Here is an 18952-nt window from a genome sequence, read left to right on the forward strand (position 1 = left end):
GGTGGCTGGTATCACAGGCCTGGTATCCCCTTTCCAAGCTGTTCATTTGGTCTGGTCCCATAGTACTGCGTGCCTCTCCCCAGAAGCCCTGACTCCTGAGCTCTGGGTCAGGGTTCTAGGTTCTGAGATGGGCCACAGCCTGGTTGCCCCTCAAGGTGCTGGCCAGCTCCGCCTGGCGCTCCCCTGCTCCACTGGGCTTGGCCCCCTGCCCTGCCCACAGAGGGTCTCTCGCAGGTCCTGAAACTTCTCTTTTCTGCAGGCAGCATCAGCCCTCCTCCCTGCCCCCCTTCCCAGACACCTGCCCCAGCTCCCAGCGGGCCCCGCAGCCACGGTGGCTCCCACGGGCCCCCAGAGACGCACTCTCGGGCAGGGGAGAAGGGTAGCAGGCCATCGTGACAAGGTGCTGCGTGTTGGGCCCACAGGCTTGTGATGCCTGGAAGAAGGAGGCAGAGGAGGCCGGGGAGCGGGCCAGTGCGGCGGGTGCGGAGTGCGAGCTGGCCCGGGAGCAGCGGGATGCCCTGGAGGTGCAGGTGAAGAAGCTGCAGGAGGAGCTGGAGCGGCTGCACTCCGGCCCCGACCCGCAGGCCCTGCCCGCCTTCCCGGGCCTGGAGGCCCTCTCACTCTCCACCCTCCACTCTCTCCAGAAGCGGCTACGGGCTCACCTGGAGCAAGTGGACAAGGTCAGCACCCCGGGGAGCACGGGTGAGGCTGCGCAGTGGCCTCGGCCAATGCTGGGACCCGCTCAGGGCTGGCCACCCTCCTCCCGAGAGCCTCTGCCCCAACCGAGCTGACCCAGGACGCCCGCACTGGAGTGGAGCTCGGAGGAGAACATCCCTGGGGAGGGGAGAGTGGAGGTGGAGGGCGCCAGGGCCCACCCCTGCTCTTTGGAGGGCAGGCCTGAGCTGAGCTGCGTCCGTGCGCCTGTGCCCTAGGCTTCATCCTGACCACTTCCCTGCCTGTGAGCTCTGTGCACGCCAGCAGACGTTCCAGAATGTTAAGTCCCCGGGGCTCTTGTCTGCATTCCTCAGTGCCCTGCTGGGCCCCGGGAGCATGACCTAGCAGGGAAGAGCTTTCTTCCCTTCACTGGACTTCGGGCAGCCAGGCCCCACACTTGGCCCTGTCACCTCAGGCCCAGCGGTACCCTCTCCAGACCCAAGAGTTCTCACGGGGGACCTAGGGTCACTACAAGATCTAACAAGACAAGAGGCAGGAAGCCTCGGTGCAAGGAAAAGTCTGACCCAGTGGGAGCTGCAGAGCAGCCCTGACCTTCCCCCACCCCACCGGGCCCCACTGGGCCCACTGGCAGCTGCAAGCAGAGATCGGATGCCTCAAGGCGATGGACCTGGCCTCTGACCCTGCCCTCCTGGGGGGCTGTGAGCAGGCTCTAGAGCTCTCTGCCCCAGTTTCCTCTCCCGAAGGGGCTGAAGTGAGAGTTGAGGGAGCTCCTGGTTGCTGAGGGCCAGGCCGGTGACCGGTGTCCCTTCCTCCGCAGGCCGTGTTCCACATGCAGTCGGTGAAATGCCTTAAGTGTCAGGAGCAGAACCGCGCCGTGCTGCCGTGCCAGCACGCCGTGCTGTGCGAGCTCTGTGCCGAGGGCAGTGAGTGCCCCGTCTGCCAGCCGGGCCGGGCCCATCCCCTCCAGTCGTGACCCTGCAGGCCTGGCCCCGGCCTGGCTCAGAGCTTCTCACCTAGGACTTTTTAAAGTATATATATATATGTATGTATGTATGTATGTATGTATGTATGTATATGTATATGATTATGTATATGTATACATTTCTGTACGTGTGCAGGTATGCGTGGGCAGCCAGCGTGTGAACAGTGTCTGTGTGTATATCTGTACATAGATATAGACACACACTTTAAAACAGACTTACCAAGCACTTTTTAAAAGAAAAAAACTATTTTGCAGTTCTCCCCCTGCCCGCTCCCTACCTTTCCTGCTGCCGAGACAAAGTCCCCTCTTCTCCCACCAGCCTTCTGGCAGGGAATTTGTTTCTGTCTCTTTTTTATGTAGGAACTAACTATTTTTAACTTTTTCCTGGGGCCTGAGCAGGTCAGGGTGGGAAGCTCGAGGGGGCCGAGGGGAGGGGACAAGCCTTCAGGGCAGGCCCTGTTCACCCCGCCTTCCCAGGCCAGGGCGAGCGCCAGAGTGAGGAGGACCCAGGGGCAACCCTGGTTCCCAGCTGTGAGGCTGAGAGGGGGTCCACTCCCGCCGAGCTCCTAGGTTTACCAAATGTGTATTTAGTCCGGGCTGGCAGGCCAAAGCTGTGGGGCCAGCCCCACTCCCGACCCTGGGCCCTTGACGCTCCTCGAGGGGCAAAGCCCAGGCGTTCTTACCCCTCAGGTACCTGAGGCCGGGGGTCTTCCCCAGCCCTCCCCCCAGCCCTGGGCTCCTGGAGCGGCCTCCCTGGCCCTGGGGCACCTGGAGGCTGGCACTGCCCTTTCCACCCCACCCCTGCACAGCCCTCCCCCTGGCAGCTAGCAGGGCAGTGGGCGGGGAGGAGCTGCAGACCGTGAGGACCAAGGCAGGGCCCTGTATGCATTCCGTGGTGCTCTCTGAGTGCAGCTGACGTCCTGCCCCGGTGGGGGGCAGGCGCCCGTGTGCATGTGTGTGCGTGCCTGTCCGATGTATATTGTGTCTTAGCTTCCATTTTAAAAACTGTTCTGTACAGAGAGATGCGGCAGGGGTGGGAGGGCAGAGTGGGCAGAGGGAGGCCACCCCGCCCCCGCACGGGGGGCGGTCTAGGGTGGGAGCGAGAGGGCCGCAGGGGGTCTGGCCCGGCCCAGGCCCCACCTTGGGCTTAGCACGAAAGGGCTTTCAATGAATCAAGTGAAAACTTTTTTACAAAAATGCAAAAATCAAAGCTCCAAACGTATTGGAAAATAAAATATGAACTTGTGATGGCGGCTTATTTACATGGGGGTGTGGGAGAGCGGGGCCCTAAATGAGGGCCTCTCGACTGTGCACTGGACCGGCGCCCAGCCTGGCCATCCCACCCAGGCCCAAGGGCTGCTCGATGCTCCTGGACGGCGTGTTCTCTGACACAGGCCTGCTGGGGCCTTTAGTCCTGGACCCGGAGACCGCCCAGGCCAGAGGACTCATCAGAGCTCTGTCGTCAGTGGCAACTGGTGTAGTTAACTGTCTTCCAGAAGACAAGGCCCCTAGTAGTTTCTCAGGAACAGACAGTGCCTGCTCATAAAAGCATCAAAAGAAGGGTGGGCCTGTCCCTTGACCGAGCCTTCAGGCCACCTCCCTCCCCCTGCCTCAGGGGAACAGGGCTGCCCGGAGCCTTGGAGATGACCTTCTCTGATACCCCTCTGCAGACTCGGAGAGGTTAAGTGACTCAACCACGGGCAAGTGAATGACAAGTGAGCCCCAGGCTCTGACTCCCAGTGTGGGCCACTCCCCTAGGCAGGCCTGGGGCGCCCTTCCTCTAAGCCCTGATGTTCAGAGCGGCGCCTCGGGCTCAGCCTGCCCTGGGAGAGGCCCCGACTCCAGGTGCTCTCAGGAGAGCGCCAGGCCTTGTGCTGGCACAGGCCACAGAGCCTGCTATGTCTGGTTTCTTCGAAGCCTTCAGCCAAAATGCCAGGGATCCCAGTTGCCCCAGCCCCTGCTGTGGCGTCAGTTACCTCCACACCCACCTCGCTGCTCTGTAATGGGGGAGTGAGGGGTGGGCCGGGGTCCAGGATCAGGGCAGCTCAAGGTCTCCTGAGGGCTGAGGAGGGAGTTTGCACAACCTGACTGTAACCCAGGCCCCACTGCAGGCCAACACTTCATGTTTGGTGAGAGGACAGCGGATTGTTAGTTTATTTTTGCTAAGACAGTTTCTAGGTGGTAGGTACTGTCCCAAGGAGGAGTGGGTCCTCAGCAGCCCGCCAGTTCTCACACTTCGGAGCCAGAAGGTCCCTGGCCCCTCAGGAGGGGACTGAGGTTCTCCCCAACACGGGTGCTGAAGAACAGGCCCCAGGAGCCTGCCCCCCACCCCAGCGGCTAGAACAGGAGACGGGGGCCGAGAACCTGCTCTGCCAGAGGAACTTCTCCCCAAGACGGGGGCAGGGGTGAGGGAAGCAGACCGCTGTCACCCCACCCCAGGACGGGGCTTGCAGGGAATGCCGAGGCCAGGACCGGAGGGAGGAGGGAGGGAGTATAAATACTGTGAACCGGGCTCCCATCACTGGGCCCCGGCTCTGGCAGCAGAAGCCCCCACACACTGGGGCTCCCCAGACCCAAAGGGCCCTTCTAGGGTGTTAGGCCAGGCGGGAGGGCTGCACTGTGGCAGGAGAACCCAGACTGCCCCCCCAGGCACCGAGCCTCCACCGCTACCGCCCCGGCTGCTGGGAGGCCTGCTTGGCCCGCTGCCGCCGCAGCCGCACAAACGCCTGGGCCTCGCGGTCACCCTTCCGGCTCTCCAGCAGCTGCAGGATCGGATCCCCTGCAAAGAGAGGTGTTTGCGGGTCAGACTCGCCAGACGCGGTGCCTGGCGAGTGGCCGGGTCTGCGGTCCCGCCCCGTCCTCCCGAGCCTAGGGATGGGCCCACCCAGCCACGCTCACAGGACAGCTTGGCAGACAAGACGGGAGAGGCGTTCGCCGTCCCCCTGGGCAGCAGCGCCAGCCGGAACGCTCAGCCCAGCTGCAGCACAAGAGGCTGATGTGCCTCGGGTGGCAACCATGACCTTTTCAGATAAGAACCTTGAGCCAGTTAACCAACGCGGGCCTCTGTTTGCTCATCAGGAGAACAGCAACAGCTGCCTCGCTGGGTGGTCGTAAGGGAGTGGTATGAGGGTTAATGGGTCCAGGGCTTAAAGCTGGCCCGTCAGAAGTGCTCAAACACAAGACTTAGTCCTCTCATCGAGCTCAGAGGCTGCTCTGCAGGAACATGCCCCCTGAGCAGAGAGATAGCCCCTCTCCCCAAGCAAAACACAGTGACCTTATCCCACCAGGGAGAGGCGTGCACACCCGACCCAGCTTAGACATCATGGGTCCTTGATCAGACCTGAGATCTCATCAACACAAGCACCACTCCGGCTCCACAGGCTTCCGCCTCTAGGGAGGTGTTCCTGATTCCTGACCCCCACATCGCTGCCTCTCTTGGGGCTCCAGAGCCTGGCGGCCCCTCCCCTGCATCCCCATGCTGGGCCAGGCCCCGCACTCGCAGTCTCTCGGCCTCTGCCCCACCCAAGGGCTCAGGCCTACCGTCAGGTCCGGGGTAGGTGAGGGGCAGGCGGGTCTGAGGCACCTCGCCAGGCTCCTCCGTCCCTGCCAGGCCGGGCACGGAGCGCAGCGGCAGGAAGGCCTCCCCCTCCAGGTCATCGGTCCCCAGCGTGTCGTGGTCCAGCACCGTGAGCAGGAGGCACGCCCCGTCCTTCTGGCACGGCTCAGCGGGCACCAGGCTGGGGGGGGGACAGAGTCAGCTCAGCTGCCCTCCCCGCCTAGTGCCACGGCCACCCACCCCCGCAGGCGGGCTCGCCCAGACGGGTGGGGATTAGGATCGCGTCAGCGCTCAGCCTGGCATATCTTGGGGCACACGCTGTCATGCCTGCTCTGACTGTGGGCTGATGCTTTCAACCAGGGGCCCCTGTGTACCCAGGCCCCCCCTGTCTTGGGGAAAAGAGGACCCCGGAGACAGGACCCTTCCCTGAAAGCAAGCCTCTCAGTCCAGCATGTGGGAGGAGGCTCCCCAACAATGCCCCCTAACTCCACCTGCGGGGTGCAGGCTTGAGGCATGTGCCACCAAACACTTGTCTCCAGTGCCCCCTCCCTGGGACTCACACCGGGTCATCTGAGGGGATCCCCTGGGCCCCAACTGGGATGAGCAGGCCTGAGGCTGTCCGGGGTTGGGGAACACAGCCAGTGTAGGGACCACTCACAATTCAAAGGTCTCATCAAACAGTGGGTGAAGGTCCTTCTTGTGCTTTTGGGTCTCCCGGGGGGCCAGCTCAGGGAACTCATGCCTGGGTTCCAAGGTCAGCTGGACAAAGGGGTCGCTGGAACCTGGCAAGTGGCCCGGGAAGGGACGTTGGCCAAGGATGATACCCCAAGCCCTGAGAGCAGTCCGCACCCCAGCAGCGGTGCCCTGCCCGCTAGCACTGCCTCCTCGTGGTGGTCCCGGGGAAACGCACCGAGCGCCCAGGAACTCGGGGGGACCCGAGCGCAGACGCGGAGAGCGGCCGGGGCAGCCTCCACTCACCATTGGAGTCCAGGGGCAGCAGGTTGGAGGCGCTGAGCAGCTCCACACGCAGCTTCTGCTCGGAGGGGCTGTAGGAGGCTTTGACGGTGACGGCCCCGAGCTCTTCGGAGGTGGTTGCTGCCTGGGGGCGGGGCGCAGGGGCGGGGTCAGCGGGGGCCGAGCGGGCGGGGCGGGGCTCCAGGTGCGCGGTGAGCGCGGGGCCTCACCTGCTGCTGGAGGCGGCAGCAGAAGTACCTGTTGACGAGCTCCCGACTGGAGGCCGCCTGCAGCTCCAGGTCCCTCTGCAGAGCCTGAGGAGGGGACACACCCTGGACGGTCACCCCCAACCGCAGCCCAGGGCTGCCCTTCAGAAGGCCACGGCCGATGGGGAAGCCCACAAAGTGATGTGGAAAGCAGGGGGTGCCCTGGGACCACAAGCCAGGGTTGCTCCGGCGACAGCCAGAGGCACCGACACGGCGGGCTCCGCAGGTGTGTCTCAGTCGCCCTGCCCCAACCGGCTTTAGAAGAACCTCACATTCGGTTTAATGTTCTGCTATTGCTGTTTTAAATTTTTCTTTTAATTTTTTTAAGAAAGGGCCCGTATTTTCATTTTGCACTGAGCCCTGTAAATTATGCAGCAGGCCCTGGACACTGGCGAGCACAGGAAGGCAGGCTCCCCAGTGCCGCCAGCTCACCCAAAGGTCCCTACCTGAAAGGTGGCGGTGTGCAAGGCCTCGGGCGGCAGGCCACAGCCCTCTGCGTAAAAGCAGATCTCCAGGTTCTGGGTGGGGGCGAGAGGTGAGAGATGAGCCCCCCAGGCACTCGTCCCAGCAGGGTCATCATTATTGTCACTGGCGTTATTACCTGTAGTGCAAACTTCAGCCTGCTAGAGGCCAGGAGGCAGCTCCGCTGGGAGGCAGCCACTTCTGCCAGCACCGTGAGCGTGTGTGTCCAGAGCAGACTCAGGAGGCTGGGGGGACATGCAGAGGGATGCAGGACACAGGATGGGAGGACAGAGAAGAAAGCCAAGATGCTCTTGAGAAAGGGGAGGCCTCAGGGCCCCCAGGCCTGCCCCGCCCCCACCATCCACCTGGTGGGACTTCACTGGTGGGACTGGACCTGGGGTGCAGGCAGGGTAGGGAGGGGGGCTGGTCTCCTGAGGGAAGGCGGGGGGCAAAAGGCAATCAGGCCCAGTCCTATCCGCAAGCTCGTAAAGAATCCTCATAGGATTATCAAACCCCAATAAACAAGGGGGGGGGGGTGGTCCCCCAATGACAGAATCTTGAGTGAAGATGCAAGTGGCCAGGATGAATAGGATCTCATGGATCAGCAGGTACTACTTGCAGAGAGAAAAAAATAGCAAACCAAGCCACAGTCCATCCTAATAATGGCCTGAAATAACTGAAATTTCACTTGTCAAAGTAGAGTCAGGCAGAGAAACACACACACAAAAATGTGATCCTGGTGATCCAGTGATTAAGACTCCATGCTCCCAATGCAGGGGGTCTGGGTTTAATCCCAGGGAACTAAGATCCCACACACAGCAACTAAAGAACCTGCAGATGTGCTGCCCCGGCGGGAGAGGAGCAGGCCTCCGGGGGCCAGCGGCCCTGTGTGGGGAACCAGTTGGCATCATCGTCACCGTCCTCACGGCGGCTCAGTCACCGACCACTTCCTTTGTTGCAAACTCTGCTCTCAGCACCTCACGTGACTCATTTAGTCCTCAACAGAGGCCAGAACTATGATCAACTGCACAGAAAATTTGAGTAATCTGCTCAAGGCCATCCACCAAGCAGCAGTGAAGCTGGAGTCTGAATCTGGGTCATCTAGAGCCCACGCCCTTGACCTCTACCCCCTGCTGCCTGGTGTTCGGGGCCCTGCTTCAAGAGACCCTAATGGGAAGCTCTCCTGGAACATGGGAGAGGAACACCCAGGGAGGGAATATTGGGGAGGGCAGAGCTTGCAGCCCCCTGAAGATGCAGCCCAGGGCCAAGGGAGGGCGACCGGCAGGTTTCAGCTCAGCCCGAGGTGAAGTGGACGGGCTTGTGCAGTCCTCAGCACCCTGACCTGGGCAGCGAGCATTTTTAGAACCCGGTTGCATCCTCCCCCCGAGGATGGATGCTGAGGCTGGGCAGGAGGGGCAGGAGGGAGGCGAGAAGGAGGCGGTGAGACACCGCAGGGCAGGCGGCTACTACAGACCTGCTGAAGTTCTCCTGCACCAAGTTGGTGTTCATGTAGCAGAGCTTCACCTCCAGGAACTTCATCAGGGGCAGAATGGCCTGGGGAGGGGTAGCAGCATGTCTGGCTCTGGCCCATTTGGGTCCCACCCCCATCCCCTCACCCCGACCCAGAAAGGAAACAGGGCCAGGGGCTTTCCTGCCCGTCTCTGCAATGTCTGCAGAGCCGACCCCGGCCCCAGTGGGCTCCAGCCAACTGGCCTCCTCTACAGCCCCTGAACCTGCCAGGCGTGGTCCCGCCTTTGCCCGTGCTGTTCCCTCCCACAGAAATCCTCATGGCTCCCTCTCTTGCTTCCTTGAGATCTTGACTCAGCTGTTACCCTCTGAGTAAGGCCTTCTCTAGCCACTATCTAAAACTACAGTCTTCAGGGACGTCCCTGGTGGTCCAGTGGTTAAGCCTCCACACTTCCACTGCAGAGGGTGCAGTTTCCATACTGGTCAGGGAACTAAGATCCCACAAGCCACATCGTGCAGCCAAAAAAAGAAAAAGCAATCCTTTGACCCTTCCCACTCCCGTGTGTTTTTTTTCTCTAGAGAGTTTATCATTATCTGACACATGTGAGTTTCTCAGGTGGCACTAGCGGTAAAGAACCCTCCTGCCAATGCAGGTTAGGCGTAACAGACGCGGGTTCGATCCCTGGGTCAGGAAGATGCCCTGGACGTGGGCATGGCAACCCACTCCAGTACTCTTGCCTGGAGAATCCCCTGGACAGAGAAGCCTGGTGGGCTACAGTCCATGGGGTCATGCAAAGTCGGACATGACTGAAGTGACTTAGCACGCGTGCACATGTAGACATATATACGTTTATACACACACACATATGTATAGTTCCAATAATAGCTACAGTGACAGTTAATATTTAGCTCTTTTTTAACCTCCCCTACTAGAATGAAAACTCTTGGAAGGCAGGGATTCTTATGGTGTCCATCGCTGTATATCCCCAGTGTCTAAATCAATACCTGGGACAAAGTGGGTGCTTAAATAGTTGATGAATTAATGAGTAACATTCTCCCAAACTCTGATAGCTGAGTTGGTCAAGAATCCGCCTGCAATGCAGGAGACCTTTGTTCTATTCCTGGGTCGGGAAGATCCCCTGGAGAAGGGAAATGATACCCACTCCAGTATTCTGGCCTGGAGAATCAGCCAAAGAGTCAGACAGGACTCAGCGACTTTCACTATTCTCCCAAACAGTCAAAGGTGTACCTTACTATCCCTGATTGCAGATGTGGAACCTGAGGTCAGCTGGCCTGAGTAACCAGGACAGTCATGTGACTAGGCAGCTGAGAAGGATGCAGGGCTATCTGGCTGCAAAGTCTAAGCCCTCCCCCACTGCACCCCCACACTGTCAGTGCTAGGAGAGCCTGTGGGATGACCCAGCCCCACCCTCTTAGCATCCAAGGAGGAAACTGAAGCCAGGAGGGAACATTCGTTGCCCATGTCTGGGGAGCTTAACTCTGAAACCTCATGGCCTTCAGCCCCCTGCCCACCCTAAGCCCCTTGGCAATCCCTGACCCATGCTGCTGGCAAAGTCAGTGAGCAGGGCGGGCCACTCACGTCTTCAGGCAGGACGGACTCCCTGATGCCCACGAGTTTCTGGATGTGCTTGGCAATGCCCGCCTCCAGCTAGACACACAAAATGGAAAGAGGGAGGCCAAAGGTGTGAGTCGGGGGCGTCGGGAGAGGTTGCTTGGGGCCTGGGTTTAGGTTGAGGAAGGGGAGGGGGCGGGGCACTGACCCCAGGCCTGCTGGGAGAGGACTGCAGGCTGAGGTTGGGTGGGCAGGGGGTCACTGTGGGTCACGCGAATCACCTGCTCGGCCAAGGTGCGGACGCCGGTGCGGATCTCGTGGCCCAGCCCCGCCAGGGCGCCCTGCAGCTGGGCATGCAGGGTGTTCCGCAGCTGCTCCTGCTCCAGCACAGCCCCCACCCGCTGCTCCAGCGCCTCCCATGCCAGCTGGGCGGGCAGCTTGCCGATCACCAGCCGCAGCTGCTCCATGTCATTCACCACCACGCACAGCTGCAGGCGGGCAGGGGCACAAGGAGGCAGGCGTTCCCGAATAGTGTCAGCACTGGCCAGCTCCACCCCCAGCCCAGTCCAGCCCCCCGCTCCGGCCCTTACCATGTTGGCTGCCTGGCCTTGGTCCTTCTGGCCTGCAGAGAGCTCCCGGGCACGGGCCTTTATAAGGCTGCAGTACACCAGGGCCAGCCGACAGGTGTCCTGGGGCAAGGGGGGGATGATCAGTTTGGTGGGGGAGGGTGCCGGGAGAGGCAGGTAGGGGAGGCACAGGAACCTCAGTGTCCTGGGGAATTTAGGGTGGAGTGTTCTGGATACCGCTAGGGTGAGAACTGGGGCTTCCCAGGTAGCTCAGTGGTAAAGCAGCCGCCTGCCAATGCAGGAGACACAGGTTTGATCCCTGGGTTGGGACGATTCCCTTGGAGAAAAGAGAAGTGAAAGTCGTTCAGTCGTGTCCGACTCATTGCTACCCCGCAGACTATACAGTCCATGGAATTCTCCAGGCCAGAATACTGGAGTGGGTAGCCTTTCCCTTCTCCAGGGAATCTTCCCAACCCCGGGATCCAACCCAGGTCCCCCACATTGCAGGCAGATTCTTTACCAGCTGAGCCACCAGAGAAGCCCAAGAATACTAGAGCGGGTAGCCTATCCCTTCTCCAGCAGATCTTCCTGACCCAGGGATCAAACTGGGGTCTCCTTCATTGCAGGCAGATTCTTTACCAACTGAACTATCAGGCAAGCCCTTCCCCTGGAGAAGAAAATAGCAATCCACTCTAGTATTATTTTTTTTTCCTCCTAGTACTTTAATCCCACTCCAGTAGTCTTGCCTGGGAAATCCCAGGGACAGAGGAGCCTGGTGGGCTGCAGTCCATGGGGTCACAAAGAGCTGGACATGACTTAGCAACTAAAACAAAGAAACCAGTGGCTAAGACTCTGTCCTCCCAACGCAGGGGCTCAGGTCCGATCCCTGGTCAGGGAACCAGAGGAGAACCTGGGTGAGAACTTGGGAGAAATGGTGGAGTGGGAATGAGGCTGCACCTCCACGAACTTGACAGTGATCATGAAGGCCTCCTCCGGGTCAGGCCAGTCCAGCTGCTGGGCAGTGTGGCTGATCTGGGCGAAGCAGGTGGACAGATCCACAGCCGACGTGCTGTGCTTGGTCAGCTCCCCCAGGGGCACCAGCTAGGAGGTGGGGGAGTGTGTAGAAAGGAGAGTTCTAGGCTTGCCAAATCCATGCCCCTTCTGCCCCGCTTCCATCTGCAAGCATCCAGAGTTCATACAGCCAGCAAGCTCAGAGCCGCGCAGGGGGCTGCAAGGTGCACAAGCAGGGCTCCACTCACAGCCCGCAAGCTGCCAGGATGGGCCTTTATGGGAAGCCACGGTTTATCCCGGAGTGTTACAGGAGACAGCGTTTCACACCTGCAACTGGCCTCAAAAGCACCACTCAAAGCTGGTTACCCGCTTCCGCACCTGCTGCAAGGTCCCGGCAGAGCCGAAAGCCACACCCGCAAATCTGGGACTCCGCCCATAGCAGGCCCGACCCCTACCTGGTCCATCTGTACCGCGCGCTGCACGCGCGCCAGGGCCTCGCTGTAGGTTTTCTGCAGCCAGGACGGGATGGCTGGCTGGAACCAGCGGTGGAAGCCTTCCAGGGCCAGGACGCCATCCCTGGGAAGAGCAGGGGTCAGCCCGGGGGGCTGCGAGCCCTCCTCGCCCCGCAGCCAGTCGACTACCCACCTCTCCGAGGGGAGCGGGCCCAGCTGGTAGAGCTCCTTGAGGCTGATGTAGAGCTGGAACAGGCTCTCGCCTACCTCTGGGGTCACCGAGCTGCCCACCAACGCGATGTGGTCCTGCACCCGCTTGGCCACCTGAGGAGGGAAGGCATGGTGGGCGGAGCTCCAGAGGCAGGTGCGGGGGGCGCAGCCGTGGGACGCGGGGAGCCTCACCAGCCACTGCAACTCCAGGAAAGCCATGGAGAAGAGGTCGATCTTGAGCACGCTGGAGGAAAAGCAGCAGGCGTGACCTGGCGGCACACAGTCGGGTCCCTCCGCGAGCCCCGCTGCCCCGCCCCCGCCCCGCCGCCCGCTCACTTATGGAAGATCTTGTTCCATGTGCGCTGACACTGGTGCAGGTCGCCAATGATGTCCTGTACCAGGCTCAGTAAGGCCTTGCCCATCTCCAGCAGCCCCTGGCAGGGACAGAAATGAGCCAGGCAGGGCTTCGAGCGGTGGGCATCCGGTCCCACCACCTACCACCTGGCACGAGCCCCTCACCTGCACCATGGGCTGATGATGCTGCTGCTTCAGGTGGAACCATCCCACGGTGCCAGCCTGGGGGGCAGAGAGGCCGTGAGCAGGGAGGGGTGCCAGGCCCCAGGCATGCGCCCTCCCCACCCCCAGGGCGGTCACCATACCCGCAGCGCCTCGGTCACCAGGCTGGGCAGGGGGGGGCTGTCCGGGCACAGTTCCCCAAAGGCCTTCATCTTGCACATCTGTACCAAGACCCTGGGGGGATGGGGAGCCGTGTTCAAGATGCCGCTGCCCCACGGCCCCCCCTCATTCCTCCGGCAGGCTGCCCACCCCTCCCCTCCACCCCCACCCCCAGCCCAGATGTGCCCCCGGATGGGGGTGGGGGTCACCACTGACCTGAGGAGGGACTGCAGCCGGGCTGGGGAGTCAGGCACCGAGAGGGGAAAGACAGACCGGAACCTCCGGATGAGGGAGAGGCCATAGGCCAGCAGGGAGCTGAACGAGGTGGCCAGCTCCTCCAGCTGCAAGGCCCGGAAGGTTCCGTGAGGTGGGGGCTGCTTTAGGGGGCCGAAGCCATTCCCTGAGCCCTGCCTGCCCAACAACCCCCACCCCCAGCTCCCCCCAGCCCACCTGCTCGGCCTTGAGTCGGCCCTGGATCCACTGGTATTCGATGCTGGTGATGGGGAACAGGAGGCAGCTGCTAGGGAACTCCAGGGTCTGGTAGAGACGGCTGTAGGCCAGCCACTGCCTGCGGCAGACAGGAAGCCCTCAGTCAGCTGGGGGACCTCCTTCCCCACAGCTTGCCTGGCCTGGGGGAGGGGGTCAGGGGTGGACAGTGCCCAAACCTCCCCAGCCCCACTCTGCCCCAAAACCTCCCGGGTTTCTCATCAACCTTTAGAGGCTGAAAACAAGTGACTGAAAATAACCCACGGGATTGCTTTTGTTCCCATAGTGAAAGTCGCTCAGTCATGTCCGACTCTTTGCGACCCCTTGGACTATACAGTCCATGGAATTCTCCAGGCCAGAATACTGGAGTGGATAGACGTTCCCTTTGCCAGGGGATCTTCCCAACCCAGGGATTGAACCCGGGTCTCAGGAATTGCAGGTGGATTCTTTACTGTCTGTGCCACCAGGGAAGCCCTTTGTTCCCATAAGGGCTTTTTAAAACGTGTAAATGAATTGCCCCGTCTCTTAAATTAGAATCTTTGTGATTTTAAAATTCAGGACTTCTTGTTTCTTTCGAAAAATCAGATTTGGAGACTTAAGCCTTCAAGTCCAAGTCCAAGTCAGCCAGAGCATCCCTTTAGAGAGCTGAGGGGAGACTTCACAGAGGGGGCCGAGGGGAGACTTCACAGAGGGGGCCGAGCGGAGACAAGTGGGAGGGTGAAGGAGGCTGGGGCGGGACAGCAGCGCAGGACAGGCCTCCGCCATTCAGGGATGCAGCAGCCGCCCGCACTCCTGCTGGGGCCCTGGGGCTGGGGCGGCAGACTCAGCTGCCCAGAAGGACTCAGGTGATGTCAGAGAGTGAAGCGTCCAGAAGGCAGCCATGATGGATGGGGGAAGCCAGGCTTCCCTGCCCTGACACCCTGCCTCCCAGCAAGGTGGATAGCCCTGCCGCTTCAGCATGAATCTTTCATGGGAAGCTGGAGATGTGGATCTGCACGGGAAATCTCCAGATTTTAAAAGTTGGTGACTGGACTTCCCTGGTGGTCCAGTGGTCAAGACCCTACCTGCTGATGCAGGGGACACAGGTTTGATCCCTGATCCGGGAAGGTGCCCCATACAGCTAAGCCCATGTGCCACAATTACTGAAACCCGCACACCCGGGAGCCCTGCTCCACAACAAAGAGAAGCCACTGCAGTGAGAAGCTCGCACACCACAACTAGACAGTAGGCTCTGCTCGCCGCAACTAGAGAAAAGCCCACACACAGCAGCGAGGACCCAGCATAGCAAAAAACAAAAAGTTGAGTCAGTGGCCAACTCAACTTAAAACTCAAAACTTAAAATACACAGTTTGGGCCCCAAACAGAAATCTCTGGAGAGTTAGACTTGGGGCTGCCAGCCTGAAGGAGGGCAAGTAGGGAGGGAGAGGGTGGTGCGGTGCAGACGGCCTTCGGGCGCTCTGGCTGAGCTGGGCACTCACGCCAGGGACCGGTGGAAGTCCGACAGGTCCTTCTGCGTGGCGTGGAGGAAGAGGATGGTGGCCGCCTGGGAGCTCAACAACCCATCCCAGGAGGTGCTGCCGGCCTGAGGAGGCAGGCGGAGGAGTGTCAGGACCTGGCAGGCAGGCCCTGGCCCCGCCCGGCCCTAGCAGGGCACTACCTGGTGCTGGGTGACCTCGTGGGACACCAGCTGCTGCAGGAGGTGGAGGTGCACCGTGTAGCTGGGCTGGGAGCGGCTGGCCTTGGTGGCTCTCTGCGGGGGGGGCCCAGCATGGCTGTGAGCAGAGGACCCCACGCCCGGGGCGGCCCCTCCTGCCCACCCGGCCGGGCCACCTACCCGCTTGTGGATAAACTGGAACTGGAGGTGACACTGACCGCGGTCCGGGTAGGTGTCTGTGCAGGGCTCCAGGGGGTACCAGTGATCCTCACGGCAGCGCAGATCCTGGCAGGCCGGGCAGGCAAGAGGTGCCCACGTCCTTGAGCCGCAGGAGCCGCTCACGCTTGGGGGCCAGGGAGGCGATGGGAGGCAGACCCCGGGCTCCACCCGGTATAGCCCTGACACCCCTCCCTTGGACCCCTCGTCACCCCCACTCCACTCACCTGTAGTCTGAGAACCACGTTCCCCAGAAAGTCGTCCTGGCCTTTGTCCTTCCGGGCCTCCTTAAATATCCTGTCCCAGGGAGAGGGGCGGAGCGCCTGGCCAGGTCAGGCTGGGATCTGCTCCCCACCTCTGGCCACCTGGGTCCAGCCAGAGCCTCCAGTCCAGCCACCAGGGTGCATGTGGTGGGGGGGCTGCGGGCAGAAGGAGCCCCGATTCCTTCCCCGGGGAGGACCCCATGGCACTCACCTTCTCAGCCCATGCAGGTCTGTGAGCTCCCCAAGCTTCTGTCTGACAGACTCCACAGTGTCCATGTCCCTGGTGTGGGCAGAGGCTTCAGCGGGAGGCAGACAGGGTGTCCTGGGAGCCCCCGGCTCCTTCCTGCCAGGCTCACTCCCGCCCCTTCCCTTACCCACCCCAGCGGGCGGGGCTCGCCCCTTACCACATGTCCAGATGAAAGCTGGCGTTGCTTATGTCCTCAAACTCTCTGTAGTGAGAAAAAAGCATGGCTGAGGGGCTTGGACGGCTAGGCCCCCTGACCAGGTCACTGGACCCCAGGCCCGAGCCTGCCATCCTCAAAGTCAGTTCAGTTCAGTCCAGTCGTTCAGTCATGTCCAACTCTTTGCGACCCCATGGACTGCAGCACGCCAGGCCTCCCTGTCCATCACCAACTCCCGGAGTTTACCCATGTCCTCAACGTTACCCATCCTCAAGTCTTAGCCCTTGCCTGCCAACTCCTCCTCCTTCTCAAATGCATCGCCCCCTCCTTCACCCCCATTAACCCAGACCTGCCTGACCCCCCTTCCCCAGCACGTGGCGTTTATGACACTGCCTTGTCCTGTCTGGCCTCCGGTCTGTCTTCCTTGCCTTGGGAGCAGCCTCCTCCTCCGGCCAAGCCACGCTCTCTCCCCCAAGCCAGGAAGTCCTGCTGATCTCACTGATGGAGGGCACCCCCACCACCCGACTAGCCCCTGACGACCAGAGGGGGTAGGAGCCGGGGCAGGGCCACGTACAGGATGAAGGTCTCGTCCCAGACAGGGTTGAGCGTCTGGGTGATGACCTGGGTGCGGTGGGTCTCCTCCTCGGGGATGGTGTGCCTCACCACAGCTTTCTGCCGGCGCCGGAGCCCCGGGCTACCCCCGGACACCGTCATCCCCTGCTCGATGCCCAGCAGGCAGTAGGGGTCACTGAACCCTGGGGAGGAGGGGGTCAGGGAGGCAGCCAGGGTATTGGCTAGGCTCCCAGGTAGAGTCCTTATCACCCTCTCTCCATCCCAGACTCCAAGGGCCAGGGGCCAGCAGTCCCCAGCTGAGCCCCAGGGGACATTTGGAGAATGGGAACTCTGGGACAGGCTGTGATGGGGAGAGGAAGGAGCTAGGAAGAAGGCCCCGGGTCCCCATCACCTACTCACCGCTGACATCCTTGCCCAGGATACCCTTGGCTTGTTTCACCGTTGCCTTCAGACAAAAGACTGGTTTCTGGAGTGACAGGAGGTGGGGGCTGAGTCCCCGAGGGAGCTGGGCTTCCCAGCACCCCTGCTGGCCCAGGGCGGCCCTGGCGGGTTACCTCGAGCTGCTGGACACACTTTAGCATCTGCTGATGTTCCTCGGGATCCATGCGGAAGGCCTGGTGGGGCAGGAGTGTGGGAAGCTGGGGGCACGGGGTGGGGGCGGCCAGGCTGCAGGGAGGCGGGTGGGAGGGGGCTGGGCTCACCTCCTGCAGGTACCGCAGCAGCTCGGAGGACTCCCTCACATGGTTGGGCTCGGGCTGCCCCAGCCGGTACAGGACGGTGTAGAGAGCTTCCTCGTAGAGCAGGGCCCGCTGAGACATGGCAGGGTCACCGCGGGATCCCCCGTCCACCCACCACCACAAGGTCTGAGCGCCACCAGCCACCCTGGCACCCACAGCACATGCCCGATGCGGGGACCAGGCGTCCGCACACACAGGGAGGGGAGATGGTTGAGACCCAGCCTTGGCAGGGGGCGGGGGGCTGTTTGGGAGGATGCTGGCCCCTTCCTAGCGCCCCTCTGTACCCCCGAAACACCCCGATTCTTACCTCCTCAGGCGACAAGTGGTGGGATGAAGGCTCGATCTGGGGAGCGAGGCAAAAAGACAAGGTGTCCCAGGGGCCTGGACTGGGGTTTGGATGCCCGTAAGGCTCCCCCCAGGGCAGGCCCGGCCCGAGGGCTCAGGGGCCCCAGCATCCGGCGTCCGGCCCCACGGTGCCGCGCACCTGTTCCCGCGGCAGGCCTCCTGGGGGTCCAGCCCCCGGGCCACCTTCCTTGTCCCCTGGCCTGCCGTGGCTCGGGTCCATCGGTTCTCAGCTGCCCCCCCGGCAGCGTGAGCTCAGCACGGCCAGTGGCCCCAGCCTTCCTTCCTTCCCCAGAGGAAACAGGGCTGCTTATCGGTGGCTCCGCTGCACCCCAGCGGCGGAAGTGAGGCCCAGCAGCGAGGTGGGAGACTGGGGGTCATGCCCAGCGGGCCTGGGGCTGCTCAGTGGGTCCCCCGAAGCCCAGCCCACAGCAGCGACACTCCTTGCCTAATGGAGCCCACGGAACTGGACGAGCTCAGGATGGCCAGCAGGGGTAGGGGTGGGGGCCGTGGGCGGGGGCGGGGGCCCACCAGAGGGAGGGGTCTCAGAGAGGCTCAGACCCTGGGCCTGAGGCTCTAGGGAGCCCAGAGAACTCCACTGGCCGACTCCGCTGTTCGGCCAAAGGCTCCGCCCGGGGCCGAGGTAGGGCCAGGGAGGGGAGTAGAGCTGCAAGAGGTGGGGCCCCGCACCCAGAGCCGGCAGAGCCCCACCCAGGCCTGTTCGGCTGCCCACTGAGGTCCCTCCTACCTCCTGAGCCCGTGGGGGCCGGGGATCCTGCAGATCTCTGACCCTGTGGCGCCTTATCTTGATGGCCTGGCGCAAGAGGGGAGGGCGCCGCTGGGGCCGGGAGAAGAGGGTAGCCATGGTGTCCAGCCCTGCCCTTCCCCTCCGCCTGGGGGAAGATAGTGAAGCCGCAGGGTTATGCAAAGAGCCCGGGGCTGCCACCCGGTTCCAGGGGAGGGGGAAGGAAGGGCAGGCCCGGGGGAGGGTCAGGTCAGGGTTTCACCACCTCGGGGTGAGGGCCCCTGGCTCTCTGGCCCCTGCACCTTCCTCCCTGGGGCTGGCTGGGACGCTGGGAGGAAGCTGGGAGGACTGGAGACAGAGGCAGACTGGGGGGGCGGGGGGCGGGGCTGCCCCGCCACAGCCTCCCACACAGGGGCCCTGGGGAGGGTCCAGCACCGTCCAGCAAGGAGCATGAAGGCCGGGGGACAGCAGCACCCCCCGGGTGACTGAGGGAGGCCCACCTGGCCGATGGGTCCTCACTCACAGCTTCCCCGGAATGGGCCGCAGACCTGGAGTTGGGGTGGGGGGTGGGCAGGGCACAGGGTGGGGTCCCCGGAGAGGCGTCTCTCCGGGACCAGCCAACTGCTCAACCTGCTCTGCCCCACAGGTGACATTCCACTGAGCTGACGGGACCAGGCTGTGCCGGG

General features: G+C 62.2%; 2 protein-coding genes across 8 annotated transcripts in view; one reads left to right on the forward strand and one right to left on the reverse strand.

Annotated features, from left to right (window-relative positions):
• The window catches only part of UNK (unk zinc finger), a 33484-nt gene extending 30579 nt beyond the window's left edge, over positions 1–2905 (forward strand). For 3 of the 4 annotated variants that reach the window (XM_043461117.1, XM_043461097.1, XM_043461089.1), the window contains 2 exons: positions 423–680; positions 1493–2905. In XM_043461117.1, the coding sequence (XP_043317052.1) occupies positions 423–680; positions 1493–1648 (414 nt within the window). In that variant the 3' untranslated portion in view covers positions 1649–2905. Of the gene's footprint in view, positions 1–422; positions 703–1492 lie in introns of all 4 variants that reach the window. The other variant, XM_043461106.1, reaches the window with a different exon arrangement.
• Positions 2906–3782: 877 nt separating this feature from the next.
• Positions 3783–18833, reverse strand: UNC13D (unc-13 homolog D). 4 transcript variants are annotated; one of them, XM_043461069.1, is made up of 33 exons: positions 18532–18618; positions 18270–18414; positions 17487–17522; positions 17144–17251; positions 16997–17056; positions 16842–16908; positions 16444–16624; positions 15873–15917; positions 15680–15748; positions 15433–15502; positions 15170–15274; positions 14993–15085; positions 14814–14917; positions 13300–13417; positions 13066–13190; positions 12834–12924; positions 12694–12750; positions 12511–12608; positions 12367–12418; positions 12158–12288; positions 11968–12088; positions 11459–11602; positions 10526–10624; positions 10217–10423; positions 9963–10031; positions 8370–8449; positions 7035–7140; positions 6880–6951; positions 6398–6481; positions 6192–6312; positions 5872–5995; positions 5198–5394; positions 3783–4436 (listed from the first exon to the last, which is right to left on the reverse strand). In XM_043461069.1, the coding sequence occupies exons 2-33, from the start codon at positions 18384–18386 to the stop codon at positions 4324–4326; spliced, it is 3264 nt and encodes a 1087-aa protein (XP_043317004.1). In that variant the 5' UTR covers positions 18387–18414; positions 18532–18618; the 3' UTR covers positions 3783–4323. The 4 variants fall into 4 exon arrangements, with proteins under 4 accessions (XP_043317004.1, XP_043316995.1, XP_043316986.1 ...); XM_043461060.1 differs by lacking the exons at positions 5872–5995; positions 18532–18618 and adding an exon at positions 18767–18833; XM_043461051.1 differs by lacking the exon at positions 5872–5995.
• Between the last annotated feature and the right edge of the window lie 119 nt (positions 18834–18952).

Source organism: Cervus canadensis, chromosome 1 (genome assembly GCF_019320065.1).
Source record: "Cervus canadensis isolate Bull #8, Minnesota chromosome 1, ASM1932006v1, whole genome shotgun sequence".
Taxonomy (NCBI): domain Eukaryota; kingdom Metazoa; phylum Chordata; class Mammalia; order Artiodactyla; family Cervidae; genus Cervus; species Cervus canadensis.